The 22,770-nt window shown below is 40.3% G+C and overlaps 1 protein-coding gene across 1 annotated transcript in view; it reads right to left on the bottom strand.

Moving 5' to 3' along the window:
* Positions 1-22,770, bottom strand: part of LOC144605913 (TBC1 domain family member 10A-like) — a 75,510-nt gene that overhangs the window by 15,681 nt on the left and 37,059 nt on the right. The window contains exons 3-8 of the mRNA XM_078421575.1: positions 9,481-9,588; positions 9,062-9,168; positions 7,928-8,042; positions 5,735-5,800; positions 3,240-3,429; positions 1,758-1,912 (exon numbers count right to left, since the gene is read on the bottom strand). Coding sequence (XP_078277701.1) covers positions 1,758-1,912; positions 3,240-3,429; positions 5,735-5,800; positions 7,928-8,042; positions 9,062-9,168; positions 9,481-9,588 — 741 coding nt within the window. The remainder of the gene's footprint in view (positions 1-1,757; positions 1,913-3,239; positions 3,430-5,734; positions 5,801-7,927; positions 8,043-9,061; positions 9,169-9,480; positions 9,589-22,770) is intronic.

Genomic DNA, 22,770 nt, shown 5'->3' with positions numbered 1-22,770 from the left:
AGGGACTAACATGCCAGCCAGCAAGAAAAATCAGGCATACACGATAATTTTCTGGCTTTAGACTTTAGAGATATAGCACAGAAACATGCCCTTTGACCCACTAGTGATCACCCCATACACTAGTTCGATCCTAGACATGAGGGACAACTTTACAGAAACACTCTCTTTGGAGTGTGGGAAGAAACCCGAGCACCTGGGAAAAATCCCAGACGGTCACAGGGAGAACGTACAAACTCCATTCAGACAGCACCCGTAGTCAGGACCCGTAGTCTCTGGTGCTGTAAGGCAGCAACTCCATCCCTGCGCCACCTTGCCGCCCACTGGCAAGGTGTAGTAAGTGGTGGTCCACAGGGCTGATATATTAAATGCCACAGCAGGCAACTCCTTGTCCTGTTCCTAATGTACATTTGTATAATCTTTCCCTGCACTCTGTGGCCTCATGTGCTGCTTGCATTGTTCTTGCATAAATTTCTTTCAACACAATAATTTTGGTCTTCCTGACAATGTCAGCACCTACCCCTCCATCCCTCTTGTTGTTGTCCAAATCAGAGCAAGACGATGTACAACCTCGAGTGTCTGACTTATCTTTAAATGGAAAGCCCAACGTCATATCTTCTCTCCACAGGACATCCTCCTTCCAAAGATAGACAATCTGAAGAAAGGTCTCGACCAGAAACGTTACCTATCCTTTCTCTCCAGAGATGACCCACTGTCACTCCAGCACCTTGTGTCTATCTTTGGTATAAACCAACATCTTCAGTTCTTTGTTTCTACATCCTCCTTCCAGCTCCCTAACAATGATCTTCAATGGCCTTCAGTACAACGGTTGCTGAACTCATCCTTGTTCCCATTGCCTCCAGACAAGACCATTTCCAGCCTCTCCTGGGAATGCCTCCCACCTCGTCCCCTCTGAAAACTCAAGCTCATCCTGTACCAACTTTCAACATGCACCTTCCTTTTAAGATGCTCCTTAATTCTCCTCCTTTGACAAGTCTACAGACATTATTCCCAATACTTCCTTTAATGGTGGTCACATTACTTCCTCCTGTATTGTACCGTCTCAGAATGCAACAAAACGGCAGGTGCTGGAAACATTCAGGATGTTAACAGTTCCCAATGACAGGTTCTTGATCTGAAATGTTGATAGTTTCTCTCTCCAGTGATGCTGCCTAAATCCAACTTTTTCTGTATTAAAATGAACTTCTGTTTTGTGATATTAAGCATCTATATACTAAAACTTGTTTGTTTGTTCCTGAACTACAGCCAAAACTGTACACTATAGCACAACAATTGTAGGCCCACCTTACTCACCGTCATGCCTTTGGTGCTAATGGAAGTTTCATTGAAATGGGTGTTATATTTTTTAAGTTATTCACATTTTAAAGTTTAAATCTATCTCCTAGGGAGGGAGGGAGGCAGGGGAGGCAAGGCGGGGGGTAGGGGAGGATGCTGCACCAATGCAGGAGAGGTTTGGGGCCAACGGGTCCACTTGCTCTCGTACTATCTAAGAGCAAGTCCCTGATATAAAATATTGGACCAATATCTTCCCCATACTAATCAATAGGTGGTGCCTTAAATTTCAGTAGCTTAGCTATCTCTCTTCCCCCACCCCACCAAAAATATCTGATGAGATGTCATAAATTTTCAACACACTTGCATCAAGACTGTTTCAGCGTGGATTGCAATCGATATTACAATGTACGAGTTATTCCATCATGTAACATTTAGATATAAAAAAGTAATGATCAGTTTCTTACCTCTCGAACAAGAAAAGCTTCTTGCATATATCTGGGATCAATGCCGCGAAGTTTTTCCATCGTCTCATATTGGCCCTGACATTTCTTCAGTTTGTCTGATGAGCCAAGAGTGTACTTCAGCAGAATGAGGCCAACACGAAATATCACTTTTACACCTGGATAGAACAAAGACAAAAGAAAGTGGCAATTGACAGAATTCATAGCATCCGGAACATTAGGCTGTATTGAGCTAACAATCTGCATTATATTAGGCGTCTAACAAACGATGCAAGGAACAGAATTGTTCTCAAACCTGGAACTTCTGCCCAGTGATTTCATTTTTTGCAAAGTTACTGCACTGACTAACCTCAAGCAGATTTTAAGAGTATATAGAAAATAAGGTAAAGTAACATTATTAAACTTTAAACATTACACCCTTTATCCCGTATCTGTAAACTATGGATAGCTTGTTTGTAATCATGTAAAGTCTTTTAGCTGACTGGCATAGCACACAACAAAAAGCTTTTCACTGTACCTCGGTACATGAGACAATAAACTAAACTAAAGGAACAAAGATTGTGCTCTTTCCATCAAATGATTAAGGGACGTGTCTTTGTATTCATTATTTTGAACGAGACTTCAAAATAGTCTGCAAAAAGCATTTGCAGAAGTGTAGAAAAGTAATCTGTTCTTGCTAAATGCTTACAAAGCAAACAATCATGATTTCAGGAAAATAATCAAATTCATATCTTATTAGAGAAGGAAAGGATTTCAGTGATTTCAACAATTAAAAGATATTCATTAAATAAACTCTGCTCTAAGTTATCAACAACCATCAAAACTAATCAAAATTAATCACTAAATGTTTTGAGAAATATCCTCTTGGAAAGCACTATTATTCCTATTTAAAAGGAAATCTAATTTTATCCTTATAGGTCTTTCAACGAGACAAGTGCTGCACTTAGCATTATCACCCGCAGTTCTTGGTCAATTTTAGCGTATCAATTTCAGAGTAAAGCAAACCCCAAGAATCATCCTGGGCCCAGCCCCAAAATACCAGTAATGCAATAATTATACTTTCCTTTCCTCAAAAGAAGGGCGAGAACACAATCATTTTTAGTGTCGATTCAAAACAAATTTTATTTAAGACCTAACATTTTCTACAAATTCTGCTAAGATACACACATTCATCTCATTTGTGCAGGTCATGGTTGGTAGTAGCAGCCACAAAAAGTGGACAATACATTTACATACACATTGTTATGGGGAAAGTATTAAATCCTTTGATGAATTCTGAAACCAAGTAGTGCAATTGTAATGGAGCCGAACAAAAAAAACTAAATAAGGGAGAGGAGAGGACAAATCAAGTTAGCAGCCAAACGTTTAAATGCACTCAAGAATTACTGAGCCCCAGCCATCTTACATTGCATCAAGAATTAAGTGTCAAATGTGTTAGAGGCATTAATATATACCAAATAATGCAAAATTGTATTAATTACCTACCTTCACAAAGGAACATGTCCCAAATTCTTAGCACCGACACCCATGGTAAAGTTCTTGAAAAAGCACACATGAACCACTCGGTCATGTAGAGGATGGGGTCAATCTTGTACTTGTTAAGGTGCTTATACGCCGCTGTTGAAACCTTGCGCAACAAGGCAAAGAAGATCTCCCCATCCAACTGAACTGCTTCCTGAAAACACATCACAAAATGCATGAAGTAGCCCATTTCTCTATAGCATTTGCACTAAAACCTTTCATCCATTGCCTTAATTTGATCAGTGTCAAGAAGGGTCCCGACCCAGAAATGTCACCCATCTATGTTCTCCAGGGATACTGCCTGACCCGTTGAGTTACCCCAGCACTGTGCCTTTTATTCCCTAATTTGAACCACTTATATAACTAATCCTTAGAATACTGTACAAACTGCACACTCAACTCAATTTGCATGTTGTTAATGGAGCAATTATGAATATGGAACAAGTGTATCCCGAGCTAGACATCAAATATCTCAATGGTTAATCATATAATAGGTTTACTTGAAAGCCAAAATTGGTGAGTAACTGGCAATGCATTCTTTAACTCAATTCTCAACTCGTTCTAAGGCAGCCCCAGCCTTACAACCAGAGCCAGAAAGTAAAAGAAAAGAGAATTTCAGCTAGAAACTACATCGTGAATAACATCAGGCTCATTTAGCACCTTGGAGTCAAGTCACCCAATTACATTTACTGCCAAGTTCATGCATTAGTAAAGCTGCTTGTGTGACATAGCAAAGGACTTCCAGCAAGTGTGGAATTGCACTGCACAGAGGCAACGTCTTTAGGACAAGTATGCAGAAAATGGAATGCAGCACTTAAATGTGAGTTGTCCTTCTGCAGTGTTGCAGAAGTAGAACTGTGATGAAGTACATTTGAGAGCCAAAATCCAACAAACAGCCAAATGAACAAAGTGGCACTTTTATGTGAGTAGCAACTAGATCCTTCAAGAATAAAATGATGTTAATATCAGTGGAATTTGCAAGTATTTGAGGCACTAAGACAACCTCTTGACACTCAGACATTTCATCTCATTTATTGGGGTTTTATGGCAATCCAGGCAAGGTATTAGTTTCACACAGAGGATTTCTACACAATGCCACTACTGTATTCAACATAATACATTCTAGCTGAAAGAAAAGTTTTAGCAACAGGGGCTGGAATGGCACTGTCTGAGAGCAAAGCTAAGGTCCTTCATGATGGAAAACAGCAGAACTGTGTTGCTGCCAAATTAATAGATAAAGGCAACTGTATCTAGCAACTAGTCCTGGGAAGCAAAATCTAAACTGAACAGTAAAAACTTAAAGGTCAAGAAATGTGCAACAGCTAAGTGCTTGCACAAATGAAGGTTTAAGGATTGAATTCCACCCTTAGGTCTGTCTGGGGGATTGGGAAGATAAAATAAGCAGAAAATAAACACTCTGCTAAACTTACAATAGACAAAAGATATTTCAGCAATATTCTTAAAAATATAAATTAAAAGTACAGGCTGTCAATGTGAAATCAATATTACACAAACTTAACTTTTTACCTGCAGCATCACACAAGGTTTTTAAATCCATTTTTAGATCTGTCAGTTTGCAGCTTTCTTTTAAAAAAAGGGAGTACAATTCTCAAATACACCTCAAGTCACATGAATAAAAGCTTCACTTTTTCTTAATAAAAGATGTACAGATTGTCATATTTCTATGACGTGCAAATTTCTGATTAGTCAAATTAAAGCAATCTGATCTACACCAAAGGGCCACTTTGCTAAAACTCCCCTCACTGTGAAGTGCATCGCTACGGTCACCGACTACCAGGGGTTAATGTCTGGAGAAAATCCATACCCTGATCCACTGATGTTCAAATGGAGACGGGCAATGGAGAGCAGATACACAAACCCAATCCCAAGATTGAACTGCAGTACTTCATTTACAAAGCAACCTTTTACTGATTTTAATAAAATTAGCGCCAAGAAGCTACCATCGATGCACTACAACTTCTTCCCCACTGTTAACAGACTCTTGAATGGACCTCTCATTTGACAACGTTGAATTTCCAATCTCCCTATCCACCTCGTTGAAGCCCTTGCACTTTTTAAAATCTGCACTCTGTGGCTTTACCACGATATTCTGCATTCTGTTTCCATTTTCTCGTGCAATGCTTGTTGTACTCGTGTATGGTATAATCTGCCTGGATAACATGCAAAAAGTTTTATTGTATCACAGTAGATGTGACAATAATAAACCAATGCATCAAATAGGGTATGCAAAGGGTCCATATTTTGATTATATTTCTTTATGATACATGTATTCAGTTACATTGAAATAGCACATCTTGTTATTGTGCATGGCTACAAAACAAATCCTCACGATTTGTCTTCTGTCCTTCACTCCTCCGTGTGTGCCTACTAATAAGGTAATCTCCTTCTACTGTTTCTAAAATTCTATACTGCCATCTGGAAGTTTAAAAAAAACTCACCAATCCAGCACTGTAATATCCCGGAAGGTATTTCTCACAGATCTGAACGAGGCACCAAAAAGCTTGCTGCATGGCAGAGCGAAAAGATAAATCAGATATGTTAATGCAGAGAACAGCAGCAGTACTGAAATAAGTGCAAGATTAGGAAATACTGGCCTATGTTGGTATAATTATTATATAGTCAAATTTATCATATTTAGAGTAGTGCAGTAGTTGACTCGTATCAGTGAGCCTCAAGATACAGACAAACTGGAGAAATGAGGACTTGGACTGTTGAAAGAAGAGCCAAAATGACAAGTCTCTACGTCAGGTTAAATATGCTAATAGTTGAGAGGGAAAAAAACCCCATTCCTAACTCACTTTTCAGAAACACATTAACAATTAGCCCCTCCAGCCTATTCCACCATGCAATAAAATCATGACTGATCTGTCACCCAACTTCACAATGCAACTTTTACATAATTTCATGTAATACCTCCTTAACAACGATCTAACTTTAGTTAGAAGTTAACAAGCGATCCAACATCAGTTTTATTTGCGGAAGAGAGATCCAAATCTTCTTTTAGATTTGTTTCTTAATCTTACCTGGCCTGGGTCTCATTTGTAAATAATTGATTTCCTAATTCTAGATTTTCGTATCAGCAGAAATAATTTCCTTTCCAAAAATGAGCACAACTTCATATCATATCATATCATATACATACAGCCGGAAACAGGCCTTTTCGGCCCTCCAAGTCCGTGCCGCCCAGTGATCCCCGTACATTAACATTATCCTACACCCACTAGGGACAATTTTTACATTTACCCAGCCAATTAACCTACATACCTGTACGTCTTTGGAGTGTGGGAGGAAACTGAAGATCTCGGAGTAAACCCACGCAGGTCACGGGGAGAACGTACAAACTCCTTACAGTGCAGCACCCGTAGTCAGGATCGAACCTGAGTCTCCGGCGCTGCATTCGCTGTAAAGCAGCAACTCTACCGCTGTGCTACCGTACCGTACTTCTTTGCCATTATTTTCCAAACTTTGATTAATCACCTCTTTTACCCCTCCACATATATAATTTCTGCTTGTATTAACTTAGCGATATCATTATAGCAAATAAAGATTATACTAATTCTAGTCACTATATTTTTCCCAAGGTATGGTGTCCAGAACTGACCCCACATTCCAGTTAAGCCAGGGGTTTATTTAACTGTTCATGTTGAATGATCATGTTTCTTAGAAACCCGTTTACAAGAGAAAGTAAAGTTTGACTATTGCAATGAAGGAATCATGTTGATGCACTGTCATTTTGGGGACAAGGAAATGAAAATACAAAGCAGACAGCTCAACTGCAGATCTCAATTTTTTTGCAAGCAGAGAGATTAAGAGAGCAAGACTACCAAAAATAAATACCTTAATGAATTAGTTACAAAAAAATTAAAGGCATGTTTCAAATTGCTATACAAGAGCCATTGTGGGAAGGCTGAAATATTAGAAACCAAAGCAAAAAATTAAAGTTGTAGATGAATAATGGTTCGGAAAAATTGATGTGGCGCTTTGCATAGGTCTGAGATAAGTTTTATACAGTAACTGATTGGTGGCTGCTGAATAGTTTTATTAGATGGTTCTGAACTAATTCACTTCCTCAATTCATCAATTTATTCATCAAAGTTATATTATGATTTGTTAACTTGAAATGTGAACAAATTTGCGATAGATAGCAATGAACACCCGAAATGTTCCTTCCAGGTCATTAACGTTCCATACATTCATTAAAGTTGAATCCCATGTGCATCTTTATACGAGAGAAACAATGCTTCTGCATATTGTACAAGCCAGCTACCAGCTTTGAAACATCAGACAAGTTTCAAACCATCTACAAAAAAGAAAGGGAACTGGCACCATAAACACACCTCTCAGTGTATTAAATGTTCACTTCTCTTTCCATGGCACCATTTCCAGTTAGGTCATGCACTCAGAGTTGGTATTTCTCTGCAAGCAGACACCAAAACTCTGGTGTAAGGGAGAGATCAACTCCACTTCTGATTTTGCCTTCCTGTGAGGAAGTGTTGACCTCCATTGAGTGAAAACAAGCTTGCGGAGCTTCCCCATTTTGCGTACATTTTTAAACACTCAAGACATAATTTTCTCCAAATAGACATTCCACGTTCAATTTGAACAATGAGAAAAACAGGAAGATCAATTACCTCAGCAGGCATGTGCATTAGAAGAACGGCAGCTATTGGAGCCTGTGCCTGACAGTACCCCTCCTCCGGTCTGTAAATAGTGTACGCTTTTAGAATTCTATATAGATCTTGTTGCCTTTAATAAAAACAGAAGACAAAAATAAAACTCTACTGGATCTTGAGTAAAAAGAAAAATGAGCACAACTTCTTTGCCATTATTGTATACGCAAGGAACTGCAGATGCTGGTTTACAAAAAAAAGACACCAGTGCTGGAATAGCTCGACAGGTCAAGCAGCATTTCTGGAGAACATGGATAGGCGACATATTTGGTTGGGTCTGAAGAAGGGTCCTGGCCCAAAACATCACTTATCTGTGCTCTCCAGAGATGCTGCCTGACCCACTGAGTTACTCCACCACTGTCCTTTTTTTTTTGCCATTTTGTATGGCGTTTCAAGCTTGACATCGTGTTTTACTCTTTCTTTCACCTTACTATGAACATCCACAAATTCAATTTGCATTTTGAACACATGAATATCGTTAATAATTGAACGTACATGGTATTGCTATTGCTGAGTTTAACTGGGAGCTCATTTAATTTATGGACACATTCTACATATAGATTCTCACATTTAGCTCACGTTTTAAGCCTTACTTTTGTAAATCAAAAATGGAGAGCTTAAGAGAACTTATGTTCTCAAGAACACTTAAGAATTTACAAGTTATGAATAGTTTTATTTAGCAATTTTCAATGCTGATCAATTATATTAATAATGCAAAGAACTAACTGAGATACTGAAACTTAAAACACGTGATTAAGGTAAATTAATACGATGCCCCAGGTCTCTGAAAGGTCCATCATAAATGGCACCATGGAAGTATATTTTTTTGGGAAAGGACAGTGCATCTCAAATCCTTAAAAAGCACACTCTTGTTCTTCACTGTGGGATTTTTAAAAATTCTGTTGCAAGTTCAAACTGTACTGCCCCATCTCTTAGAGTTGTTACACGAAATGCACCATTTCAGGATGGATTCAAGGTTAATTTCAGATAATTTTAGCACAAATTTAAAAAAGTGCTCAACAGGTAAAAATAATCTTGAACATTGTGCTAAATTTTTTTTAAAAAAGGATCGAATGCAAAAATTATTGCACATACCCATGGCCTCCTCGGGCAATAAACATCTCATGAAAAGGAAACTGGCGATGTAGGTCCCTCTCTATTACATCAAGCCATGTTGGATCTCCGGGTGACTGGTCCATCTCCTAAAAAAACAACCACCTTTATATCACCGGACTTCATATGTTCATTAGTTTGATACAGCAGCAAAATGGTTAAAGTTTTCCAACCGCATTAAATACAACACAACAACTCAAAATATTTTAGTCGAGCTGCACCGAAGGAACAGAATACCATAGAAGGTTATAGGAAATAGAGAGCAAGCTTTTACAAGTGATGGTTTTGTTGTATGTTATCTGGTGCCTTGAAACAGACATTGATATGAAGTCAAACCATTCTAAATAATATAATGGCTATTAATACCAATGACCAATAAAGCATGTTCTCTTGATACTCACATCAAACTTCCCTGGGTTATGTTCCATTTTTACTTTGCTCCCTGACAAATACTGCCAAGCTCGTCCACGTAGTGAAGGTGGAATTCCTTTCTGACATCGCAGTCTTACCTGTGCCACAGAAACATGAAACAAAATCAGTACACACTCAGCTTTCTTTACTGGTTTCTAATTGTGCAAAGTTTTTGTCTTGTATTTTAACTCAAGCGCATGCTTTTAAATGAGTAATTGCATTCGATATTTTTTTACTTTACCTCAAAATCGTCTATCATGTCACAAAAAAGGCTACTCTTTCATTCAAATCCATTTGGGTGGATACCATTCCCCAATTTCAAACCTTTTACTACCCTTAAAAAAAACCACTCAAGTCCCCTTTTAAGTTTACTTTCCAGTACTTTTTAAAAATAAATCCTGGTGATCCTGGTAACATAACTTCCAATTAAGTAGATTTGTGCATTCATCTCAAAAAGCAGCACTTACAACATCTTTAATAAAACAAGATGTTCAAAAGAACTTCAGCAACTAGATGTAAGAAAATAACTGCAGATGCTGGTACAAATCGAAGGTATTTATTCACAAAATGCTGGAGTAACTCAGCAGGTCAGGCAGCATCTCAGGAGAGAAGGAATGGGTGACGTTTCGGGTCGAGACCCTTCTTCAGGCTGCATTTAAATGCAAACTATTGTCACAAAACACAGGAGGGTTATCAAAGAAATTTTGACACAGACTTGGCGCATGGAAGCGAAACATTTGTCAAGGTAGTAGGCGTTATTATTTTTTATTTGCTGCCATTTTTTAAAATACACTCAATGTATTGCATCTGAGCTAAATTTACAATACACACAATGTGCATTGTTAGCATTACATTTCAATCTTTGCCTAATTACTTAACTGATTGAATTCCCCTGATAACAGTTGGCGGCTCCACTCATATTTTAGTACTGCCTGCAAATTTAACTAGCTTGCAGGCAAGAAAGATGTAAATCAACTGAACCGCACAAAAGACTTCATAGTTTACACAAGATTACTTTGCCTCTGGTACAAATGACTTGCTAGATGTAACAAGAATCATTTGTAGCAAAATTATGATCTTGAAAACAAGCAAAAGAAATAACTGACCTTTGCTATTTATTTCACATTGCAGACATTTAAAAAGAGTCTGTTTTCAATTAGTTTCCTAGTGAACTCATAGGTTAGCAAGAGTCCAGTAAAATCACAATGCAAGGATGTAGCAGATTAATTCAGATGATTTTCATTAAACACAAGGGAAGAAATAAAGTCTGATGATATTGCCACGTTTCTGCAACTGATGAGCATCTTTGGAAAATTGCATGCAAAATGAAAAGGACCAAGGAACACATTCAGTATTCTCCCGTGGCACTCCATATCCAAATAAATAAGATAGACCAAGTAATTTAAATTCCAAGAACTACCACAAGTGCCCCAAAACCTTTATTTTTAATATTCCTAAAAAGGGCCAGGGTTTTGTATTTTAAAGTGAACTGTTGTAATATACCAGCTTCAGATTAACAATAAAACTTTCCATCTTTTTTACATAAACCTTAAAATTATTTTTTACATCCTTATCATTTTGTATTGGATTGGACCTACGGAAATCATTTGGGGTACTTCAAAGTTATAGCAGGCTGCAAAATTTTCAGATTCTTTAAGATGAGTTGAATGCATTTAACCCAGCCCACATGGGTAATTGGGTGCTAAAACAAATTATTTTCCTTGGTCACAAGTTCAACAATTAGAGCAACGGTACTATTGTCTGGGTGATGTACATTGTTGTACATGTAATTTTAATAACAAAGTGTAATATTAGACCATTTTAGATATACAGCGTGGAAACAGACCCTTTATTCTGCACCGACCAGCAATCACTCCATACACTAGCATTATCTTGCACACTTGGGACAATTTACCCAGAGAAAATCCACGTGGACACAAGGATAATGCACAAACTCCATGCAGACAGCATCCGTAGCTGGATTAAACCTGGGCCTCTAGTGCTGCAAGGTAGCAACTCTACTGCTACGCCCTGTGGTAGGTGAATGTAGAATGGGTTTATAACAGACTGCTGTTGGTTGAGAGTTAGTGCCTACAATAGACAATATCTTCCCGTTAGTTTATACAAGCAGCAACAGAAGGGAGCCTATATGCACCATTTTGGTGACGTCGTGGATGCAGCTGCCAGAGAGAGAATCAGAACAGTGATCTCACACAGAGAAGATTGAAAACATGATGTTCTAATTAGAGCAGCAACGATGCCTAGTAGCTCAGAGATACAAGTGGACCCAACCATTCGCTCTGCACTAGAACGATGTAAAAATAGTTTTGAGTATGAGAATATTTGTTATCATCATGCACATGAGGTTTAGACTCCCCTGGAGGCCAGATGTCAATGCCACTAAATGGTCAACATCAACAGCAATACACTCGCCAATCCAACAGCCAGAGACAACTTCACCTATGAAAGCTGTGGGGTGGGGGGGGGGGGGGGGGGGGGGGGTGCCTGTCAAGGATAGGACTAGTCAGCCCCAGCAGGAAATCCAACCACAGATGAAACATTCCCCTCTCCAATGCACCATCATCCAGCTCAGGCGAACAGAAGCCAACCAACCATTTTTCCCAAAGTGGAATTTACATTAGGAATTCCTTATTTCAATACACACATAGCTTTGATAAATACTGAGAGTCAAGGTGTCCGCAAGCCGTTCTCCAACTCACTTCCAAAATAGGAACAATCTTGGAAAATGCCAAGCCATGCGTTAGTTTTTTCTGACTTATTCCAAAATGGTGCTACCTAATTGAAATCAATGTTACTCTGCACTAACATATGCTCACCCGGCTGATGTAGGTTATCACAAACTACAAATTCAACTCTGAAATCTTTGTGGAAGTGATAATTATGAGACTGTTACAAATTTATATGCATGTCTTGTAGCAGTACTTCAGATTCAACAGTCAGCATTTCGTGTTATTTTGAGATGCACAAGGTCAAACGTTATGTTTCCATGTTTCAAGGACCAAAAGAAACCTGGAAGGAAATGTCGATAAGATGGCAAGATGGACAGAGAGTGACAGATGGAATCCAGCTACAAACATAGGAGGCATCACATGTTGGGAAATAACAAAAACAACAATGGAGGGAAAATGGGGCAATGGGCAAAAGTCAAGGGGTCTGATGCTCAGCTGCAAAATATTTCAACAATATCCATGATGTATGCAAAGCTCTGAACACTTTAGCTACACAGAGAAAATGAAAGTTTAAATGAAATGTACATCTACGAGCAGAGATGAAAACAATCACAGGAGTCATGTGGACATTTTGAGGATTCAACAGAATAGAAAGCAGCACAAGAAGCAGCCTACATTCAATAAGATGCTGACTGGTGTGAAGGAGATCGGACAAATCGCTGATAATGTAGCACTGCTGTGTGGTCTAAAAAAAAGCAATTGACGCACATTTAACCATCTTAAAGCTTTGCACCAATGCCTGATATTTGGCCAGTTTTGTCAACTTTAGTTTCTCACCTCAGCACTTTGGCCTTCCTGTCCCTTTCCCAACAAATCAATCATTACTCCTCGGTATTCCAACTGCCCTCCGACAATCCCTTGCTCAATGTCCCTTGAATAATGACACATACACCTTCTTATCAATCTCTTAGCATGCTCTGAGGGGCCAATGCTGATTAGTGCTTCCTCATGCAATACTTAGCCTCGAGGATAACCATATCCCCACCTTCTTCTTTGCCATTTCATTCCAATTTATGACTCTTTATGGCCAGCACATATTTCCTTCAGATTAATCAAAACGATTCTTGCCATTTACAATTTTTTTCTGGATAATTGCATTGTTTAAATTTTTTTTAAATTGACACAGCTGGTGCCTTTACTGAACGTTTCCTGGCTGGTGATACTCTCAGACAGAAGCACAGCAGGTGGAGCTGCTGCTCATTGCATTAGAGACACGGGTTCATTCCGAACCACTGGTGCTGTCTTTGTGGAGTTCGCACGTTCTCCATGGCCACATGCGTTTCATCCAGGTGCTCCAGGTTTCCTCCCACATCCTAAAAATGTGCAGGTTTGTTGGTTCATGGCCTTCTGGAATAGTTCAGCGGGCCCAGGCAGCAATTCTGGTGGACATGGATTGACAATGTTTATGTTGCCTCCATCAACTCATACTGGTTGTTCCCTCAACCAATCTCTTCCCTTCTGAAGAAAGGTCCCGGCCAGAAACATCACCCATCCATCTCTCCCGAGATGCTGCCTGACCTGCTGAGTTACTCCAGCACTTTGTGAATAAATCGATTTGTACCAGCATCTGCAGTTATTTTCTTATATTCCCTTTCATTGTCTTGCTTTTCCTTGCGAATTCTCATCCACCATGCACCGCCCAACAAACCATGATTCACCAAGCATCTAGTCACACAAACCTGTTAAGTGTTTAGACTAATAATGCCTGCAGTCATTTCCAGGCATTAGTGCACATCTATTCTGAAAAATCAAATCTTAAAAAAAAAGGTCAACCAATCAATAAGTGAAAAATTATTTTGTAATGACTTGTTCAGTTTCAAATTCAAGCATAGTTTAAGGCGGTGCTTCTTGCATTTAACCATAAGTAGACAATTACTCAGGAAGGAAAACTATTTAGAAACTATGTGCTGAAAGTTTATTTGAACAACACTGTACCAGTCTGCACATTTCCCAAATGCTCAGCAGCAATTTATCCAGAGATTCCTATCTCTCCTTAAGCAATGTGCAGAACACTGGTTCCAAGTCTAGATTAGATGAAGTGAAAAATACCAATAAAAAAGAGGCACCGCCCACCATTAGATAACATAAAAACATTGTTCCTTGCTGAAAATTTAGATGATAAGAATTCTTGTAAGCAAGTGTCATTGAGCGAGAATGGGTGTGATAAGTATGGTTTCAGTCAGCCAGTTATCATAATAATGAACGTTAATACGTAGTTACATTGACATTTTTCAAAGTTCAAAAATAGATTTTGTGAAAATAATGCACACAAGGACCTGAACACTTTTTCTTCTGAACCTTGCACATGAGAAATTAACCCTTTTAATACTGAAACATTTCAAAATCTGGACCTATTCTCTTATTTTAAAGTAGACCATTGGACCTGGAAATCGTTCATGCTCTAAATCACGAGGGATGGCAGTGGCACAGCTGGTGGAGCTGCTGTCTCACAGCCCCAGAGACCAATGTTTGATCCTGACCTCGGATGCAGTCTGTGTGGAGTTTGCACGTTGTCCCTGTGACCGCATGGGTTTCCTCTGTGCTCGGTTTTAATTCCATATCCGAAAAATGTGTGGGTCTGTAGGTTAATTGGCCCTTTGTAAATTGCCCCTCGTGTGTAGTGAATGGATGAGAAAGTGGGATAACATAGAACTAGTATGAATGGGTGATCTATAGCAAGTGTGGACTCGGTGGGCTGAAGGACCTGCTTCCATGCTGTGTCTTTCAATCAAATTTCAGAATAATTCATATTTCCATTTCCAAAATAGTATGGAAATCTACACTGCCAAAATGTGTTTCCTGCCATGATGGTTTTGATTATAAAATTGAAAGGTTTTTAAAATATATACTCTCATTTCTGAGAGTTGAGATCTGATTACAGATTACACAAAATTAAACAATGTCAATTCATGGTTTAAATAACTATTCAATGCTGCTAAAATAATAATAATCGAGAAACGTTAATAAGATATTCAAAATCTTGAAAGAGGGCAAGCATTTAGAAACTAGGGAAAAATGCTGAAGATGGTTAGAATGCAGAATTTCCTCCCACAACCAATTGCTTGAAAGTCCACAACAGTTTACACTAATATACACCATCTTATTGGTACTGAAAGGGTGCAGGTCCATTTGTAAAGCTTAACTATGCTTTTACTGAGGCATTACAACATTCTCAGAGGTGGTGGTCAATGGAAGCTCAAATATAGAGAAAACTATTCATACACCACAAAAGAGCGGCACAGTGGCACAGCTGGTAGAGCTCCTGCCTCGCAGCACCAGAGACTCAGATTTGATCCAGCCCTCAAGGGGCTGTCTGTGTGGAGTTTGCAAATTATCCCCGAGACCCCGTGGGTTTCCTCCCATATCCCAATGATGTGTGCATTTGTAGATTAATTGGCCTCTGTAAATTGCCACTAGTGTGTGGGGAATGGGTGCGAAGATGGGATAACATGAATTAGCGCGAATGAGTGATTGATGGTCAACGTGGACTCGGTGGGCCTGTTTCCATGCTGTATCTCTAAACTAAACAGGATATTATTTCACTGTAGCAAACAGCACAAAGGTCATTCTAACATGGAAAAGGCAACAAAAATTTGACTTGGTTGACGAAACATTACGGACCAAAAATTCAATTTTATCACAGATCTAGGAGTCAGTCATCGTAACGTTCTTCACTAAAACTCTGGTAAATCTTCAAATGCCAACAGTAACTACTACTGAAACTCAGAATTAAAAAAATTAGTTCCAGTCCTTTTTTATTTCATACTTGGGCTTGACTCAGGAAACAAGTCTTGTTGGAATGTATCTAAGTGCAGGAGGAAGAAACCACCAAGAAAAAGCTACTCATTCCTTGTGACGTGTATCCAGGCAGCATGATACCAATGTAGGCCTACAAGTTTGTCTTTAGGAGAAAGGAGTGACTGGAATAACAATATGGAGGTATGAATGCTTCTTCCAGAATGCCTTTCAGAAATCAGCGAACAGGCTACTTGAGACAATGTTCTGGTTTAAATGCAAGTAGAGGATGAGTAGCAGACAAGGCTCTTTTAACACAGTGAAATTATATATAAAGATTATATGGAAGTAAAGGCAAAGTCTAAAGGAAACCAAAAGCATGGAAAGGAATTAGGGGCCCAGGTTCGATCCTCACTAGGGGCACTGCCTGTACAGAATTTCCACATTCACCTTAAGTCATATAGGATTGTAGGTTAATTGGCTTCTGTAAATTGTCCCTTGTGTGTAGGATAGTGTTGGTATACAGGATGATCACTGGTCGGGGCGTACTCGGTGCGCCGAATGGGCTATTTCCCCACAGTATCTCTAATGTCTAAAGAATTCCATGGACACAAAGAAAGGAAGCAGTTTTCATGGTTTTCAAAATATGCAATCAAAAGAACATGCTGTGTTGTGGACAAATATTCACTACAAAGTATGTTCTGTAACTTTGCATTTTTAATGGGATATTAAACATTCTACTGGCCTCAAGCACAATAATACACACTGCATCAGCTCATTATACCATATCTACAGTTTCCAAGAAACAGTGCTGGGTATGAGGCAGTTTGCCCAGTTTTTTTTTTTGAAAAGAAGAAAATTTTCCAAAGAGAGGAGGGGAAATTCAATGATATTAAACTCCCTCCAGCACAGACCTAAAGGAAAATATCTCATCATCAGAGCAGATGTTCTTCACACAATCAGTGCTACCCTGAAGACTTTGAGACAACACTGTTAGCTCCAACTTCCCTTAAATCAGTCACAAATCATCCATTCTTGGAAATTCCTTCTTTGTTGTCAGATTACAATAATGAAGTCCCCAGCCAGATAGCAACAACTATTGAGTACGGGCATCCTCACCACATGAACTTAGTTTAGTTTAGAGATACAGCGTGGAGACTGGCCCTTCAGCCCATGCCGACCAGCCATACACTAGTTGTATCCTACACACCAGGAACAATTTACAGAAGCCAATTAACTACAAACCTGCATGATTTTGCACTGATGGAGACCATCCCCCACCAAACATTGATTAACTGAAGATTCATTGGGTTCTTTTCAAGTATTTCAGTGCTGCTAATTCATTCTACGCCACTTAGGCGGGGAAACCAGAGCACCCGGAGAAAACACGTGGTCACGGGGAGAACGTACAAACTCCATACAGACAGCACCTGTAGTCAAGATCGGACCCAGGTCTCTGGCGCTGCAAGGCAGCAATTCTACTGCTGCGCCACCTATAATTATTTTTACAAAACCAACTCCAGAGTTGTACATTAATTGCTAGCTTTGTTAGTGACAGTCATATCCATACAGAATTGAAAAATGCAACTCGAGCAAGCAGTATTAATTCATCTCTTTCCTTAATGGAAAACAGAAGCAAGTGAAAAATGAAACTAAATTATATGGTTTGCAAAAAAAAATTTGGATACTTTTATCATCGGTAAATGCAGGAAAATTGCTTGTAGATAAATGGACATCACAATAAAAAGGAGAGCAAATATCCAAAAGCAGCTCTCCCATTTTTATTCAAACAGGAGACCTGGTCTCCACCAATGCATTTGAACTATGTCCTTAAATGGAATGCTTCACTCAAACAAAAACACAAGCTAGTTGTACATTATATAACATATAACATATAACAACTACAGCATGGAAACAGGCCTGTCCGGCCCAACCAGTCCACGCCGACCATTCTCCCTGACCTAGTCTCATCTACCTGCACTCAGACCATAACCCTCTAATCCCCTCCTATCCATATACCTATCCAATTTACTCTTAAATAATAAAATCGAGCCAGCCTCCACCACTTCCACCGGAAGCCCATTCCATACAGCCACCACCCTCTGAGTAAAGAAGTCCCCCCTCATGTTACCCCTAAACCTTTGTCCCTCAATTCTGAAGCTATGTCCCCTTGTTGGAATCTTCCCCACTCTCAAAGGGAAAAGCCTACCCACGTCAACTCTGTCCGTCCCTCTCAAAATTTTAAAAACCTCTATCAAGTCCCCCCTCAACCTTCTACGCTCCAAAGAATAAAGACCCAACCTGTTCAACCTCTCTCTGTAGCCTAAGTGCTGAAACCCAGGCAACATTCTAGTAAATCTCCTCTGTACCCTCTCCATTTTGTCGACATCCTTCCTATAATTTGGCGACCAGAACTGCACACCATACTCCAGATTCGGCCTCACCAATGCCCTGTACAATTTTAACATTACATCCCAACTTCTATACTCGATGCTCTGATTTATAAAGGCAAGCATACCAAACGCCTTCTTCACCACCCTATCCACATGAGATTCCACCTTCAGGGAACAATGCACAGTTATTCCCAGATCCCTCTGTTCCACTGCATTCCTCAATTCCCTACCATTTACCCTGTACGTCCTATTTTGATTTGTCCTACCAAAATGCAGCACCTCACACTTATCAGCATTAAACTCCATCTGCCATCTTTCAGCCCACCCTTCCAAAAGGCCCAAGTCTCTCTGTAGACTTTGAAAATCTACCTCACTATCAACTACTCCACCTATCTTAGTATCATCTGCATATTTACTAATCCAATTTGCCACACCATCATCCAGATCATTAATGTAAATGACAAACAACAGTGGACCCAACACAGATCCTTGGGGTACTCCACTAGACACTGGCCTCCAACCTGACATACAATTGTCAACCGTTACCCTCTGGTATCTCCCATTCAGCCATTGTTGACTCCATCTTACAACCTCACTATTAATACCCAACGATTTAACCTTCTTAATCAACCTTCCATGTGGAACCTTGTCAAATGCCTTACTGAAGTCCATATAGACAACATCCACAGCCTTGCCCTTATCAATTTCCCTGGTAACCTCTTCAAAAAATGTAAGAGGATTAGTCAAACATGACCTTCCAGGCACAAATCCATGTTGACTGTTTCTAATCAGGCCTTGATTATCCAAATAATTATATATATTGTCCCTAAGTATCTTTTCCATTAATTTTCCCACCACAGACGTCAAACTAATAGGTCTATAATTGCTAGGTTTACTTTTAGAACCTTTTTTAAACAAGGGCACAACATGCGCAATGCGCCAATCTTCCGGCACCATCCCCGTTTCTAATGACCAGCCCCTGCTATTTCTGCACTAACTTCCCTCAATGTCCTAGGGAATATCCTATCAGGACCTGGAGACTTATCCACTTTTATATTTTTCAAAAGTGTCCGTACCTCCTCTTCTTTAATCCTCCTAATTTCCATCACTACTCTACTTGTTTCGCTTACCTCACATAATTCAATATCCTTCTCCTCGGTAAATACCGAAGAAAAGAAATTGTTTAATATCTCCCCCATTTCTTCCGGCTCAGCACATAGCTGACCACTCTGACTCTCTAATGGACCAATTTTATCCCTCACTATCCTTTTGCTATTGACATATCTGTAGAACCCCTTGGGGTTTACTTTTACATTACTTGCCAAAGCAGCCTCATATCTTTTTTTCGCTTTTCTAATTTCCTTCTTAAGATTCCTTTTACATTCTTTATATTCCTCAAGAACCTCATTTACTCCCTGCCGCTTATATTTATTGTATATTCCCTCTTTTTCCGAACCAAGTGTCCAATTTCCCTGGAAAACCACGGCTCTTTCAAATTATTATTCTTTCCTTTCCACCGAACAGGGACATAGACTCTGTACTCTCAAAATTTCACCTTTAAATATCCTCCATTTCTCTATTATATCCTTTTCATAAAACAAAAATTTCCATTTCACTCCTTTTAAATCCTTTCTCATCTCCTCAAAATTAGCCTTTCTCCAATCCAAAATTTCAACCATTGGTCCAGATTTGACCTTCTCCATAATGATATTAAAACTAATGGCATTGTGATCACTAGACCCAAAGTGCTCCTCAACACATACCTCCGTCACCTGACCCATCTCATTTCCTAACAGGAGGTCCAACACTGCCCCTTCTCTGGTAGGCACCTCTACGTATTGCTGCAAAAAACTATCCTGCACACATTTTACAAACTCCAAACCATCCAGCCCTTTAACAGAATGCGATTCCCAGTCTATATATGGAAAATTGAAATCACCCACAATCACCACTCTGTGCTTACTACTAATATCTGCTATCTCCTTACATATTTGCTCTTCCAATTCTCGTTCCCTATTTGGCGGTCTATAATACACCCCTATAAGTGTTGCTAAACCTTTCTCATTTCTGAGTTCCACCCAAACAGCCTCCCTAATCGAGCCTTCTAGTCTGTCCTGCCAAAGCACTGCTGTGATATCCTCCCTGACAAGCAATGCAACACCCCCACCTCTTGCCCCTCCGATTCTATCACATCTGAAACAATGAAATCCTGGAATATTTAATTGCCAATCGCAACCCTCCTGCAACCATGTTTCACTGATCGCCACAACATCATACTTCCAGATGTCAATCCAGGCTCTAAGCTCATCCACCTTTCTTACAATGCTCCTAGCATTAAAATATACGCATTTAAGGGACCCATCATTTCTTATTCTCAGTTTATTTCTTTTCCCTTCTTTCTCTCCTACATATTGGGTCTGAGTGTTTCCCTTTTCTGCCTCCTGCCTCACACACTGCCTGTTAGCTATCTGTGTTTGAGTCCCTCCCCCCAACCGTACTAGTTTAAAGTCTCCGCAATTATTTTAGCAAATCTCCCCGCCAGGATATTGGTTCCCCTCAGGTTCAGATGCAACCCGTCCTTTTTGTACAGGTCATACTTCCCCCAGAAGAGGTCCCAATGATCCAGAAACTTGAAACCCTGCTCCCTGCACCAGTTCCTCAGCCACTTATTTATCCTCCACCTCACTCCATTCCTGTTCTCACTATCGCATGGCACAGGCAGTAAGCCTGAGATTATTACTTTGGAAGTCCTTTTTTTTAAACTCTCTTCCTAGCCCCCTAAATTCTCCTTTCAGGACCTCTTCCCTTATCCTACCTATATTGTTGGTACCTATATGTACCACGACCTCTGGCTCCTCTCCCTCCCCGTTCAGGATATCCTGGACACGCTCAGACACATCCCGGACACCGGCACCAGGGAGGCAAACCACCATCCGGGTCTCCCGACTGCGTCCACAGAAACGCCTATCTGACCCCCTCACTATAGAGTCCCCTATTACTATCGCTCTCCTCTTCCTTTCCCTACCCTTCTGAGCAACAGGGCCGGACTCCTTGCCAGAGGCCCGGGCACCGTCGCTGCCCCCAGGTAGACTATCCCCCCCAACAGTACTTAAACAGGAGTACTTATTTCCAAGGGGTACAGCCACCGGGGTACTCCCTAGTCCCTGCCTCTGCTCCTTGCCCCCCCTAACAGTGACCCACTTGTCTACCTCCCGTGGTCTAGGAGTGACCACCTCTCTGTAACTCCTATCTATAACCTCCTCACTCTCCCTGACCAGACGGAGGTCATCAATCTGCCGCTCCAGGTTCCTAATACGGTCCCTTAGGAGCCCCATCTCGTCGCACCTGGCGCAGATGTGGATGTCTGGAAGACTATCAGACTCCCAGATTCCCCACATCCGACACCCAGAACAAAAAACTGCCCTGGCACTCATACTCTCCAAACAAAGCCCCGTGCTCGGTTACTAAACCTACCGCCCGGCCGCTACTCCAACCGCTCCAACCGCCCACCCAAAAGAACTGAGTGATCTCCTGGGAGAGGCGAAAAACCGGATAAAAAACCCAGGCCAATTTGGGAAAAAATCCGGGAAATTCCTCTCCGACCCCAAGCTAGGCGATCGAACTTGTCCGGGAGATCACACAGGTCTTACTCCTTACAATCCCCACACAATCCCCACACTACTTCCCAAGCAACACAGCTTGGTGCTGCTTGCTGCTTGCTGCTGCTACTGCTGCTGCTGCTGATTGCTGCTGCTACTGCTGCTGATGATGATTGCTGCTGCTACTGCTGCTGCTGATTACTAAAATCAGCTGCATCATTCCAAGTGCAGATATCTAGAGTTGGACTTTAATAGTTTTTATCTGAAGGTGCTAGCTCGTGCAAAAGTATGATTTAACAGTCCGCTTGCCCTACCTTTGTTTGAGTGAGTCTACCGTCTGACCTTGCATCGCTGTCAGCATAATTCTAAAAAGAATTGCAGTGGAACAGGCACTTTAGGTTATTTCCCAATGCTATATTTTGTATCGACCAAGGCTAGTCTCCTACATTACTAATCCTGCTGAGATGTATTAATGCACTTGTGGCCAATTAATGAACCTAGCATATTTTTCTTTGGAGGTAACTTCCCTCTGAATCCTGGAAATATTCTACTATATTGGATGTGGCAACCTGATAAATTTAAGGACATAAAGTGGCACAGAATGAATAAGCAGCACTGGAATACTTCAAACGAACCCAATGAATCTTCATTTAATCAATGTTTGGTGTGGGGTGCAGCAGGGGAAAGGAGAGCAAAAGGTGGGACACTGGGGCAAAAGAGGCAGGAAAATGTCAGCAAATTATGCATTACTAAATGCATAAGGGTTTGAAGAAGGGTCTCGACCCGAAACGTCACCCATTCCT

This window comes from Rhinoraja longicauda, chromosome 25, assembly GCF_053455715.1.
Source record: "Rhinoraja longicauda isolate Sanriku21f chromosome 25, sRhiLon1.1, whole genome shotgun sequence".
Taxonomy (NCBI): Eukaryota; Metazoa; Chordata; class Chondrichthyes; order Rajiformes; family Arhynchobatidae; genus Rhinoraja; species Rhinoraja longicauda.
The sequence above is the reverse complement of the archived record's forward strand: the minus strand, read 5'-3'. Positions and strand labels throughout refer to the sequence as shown.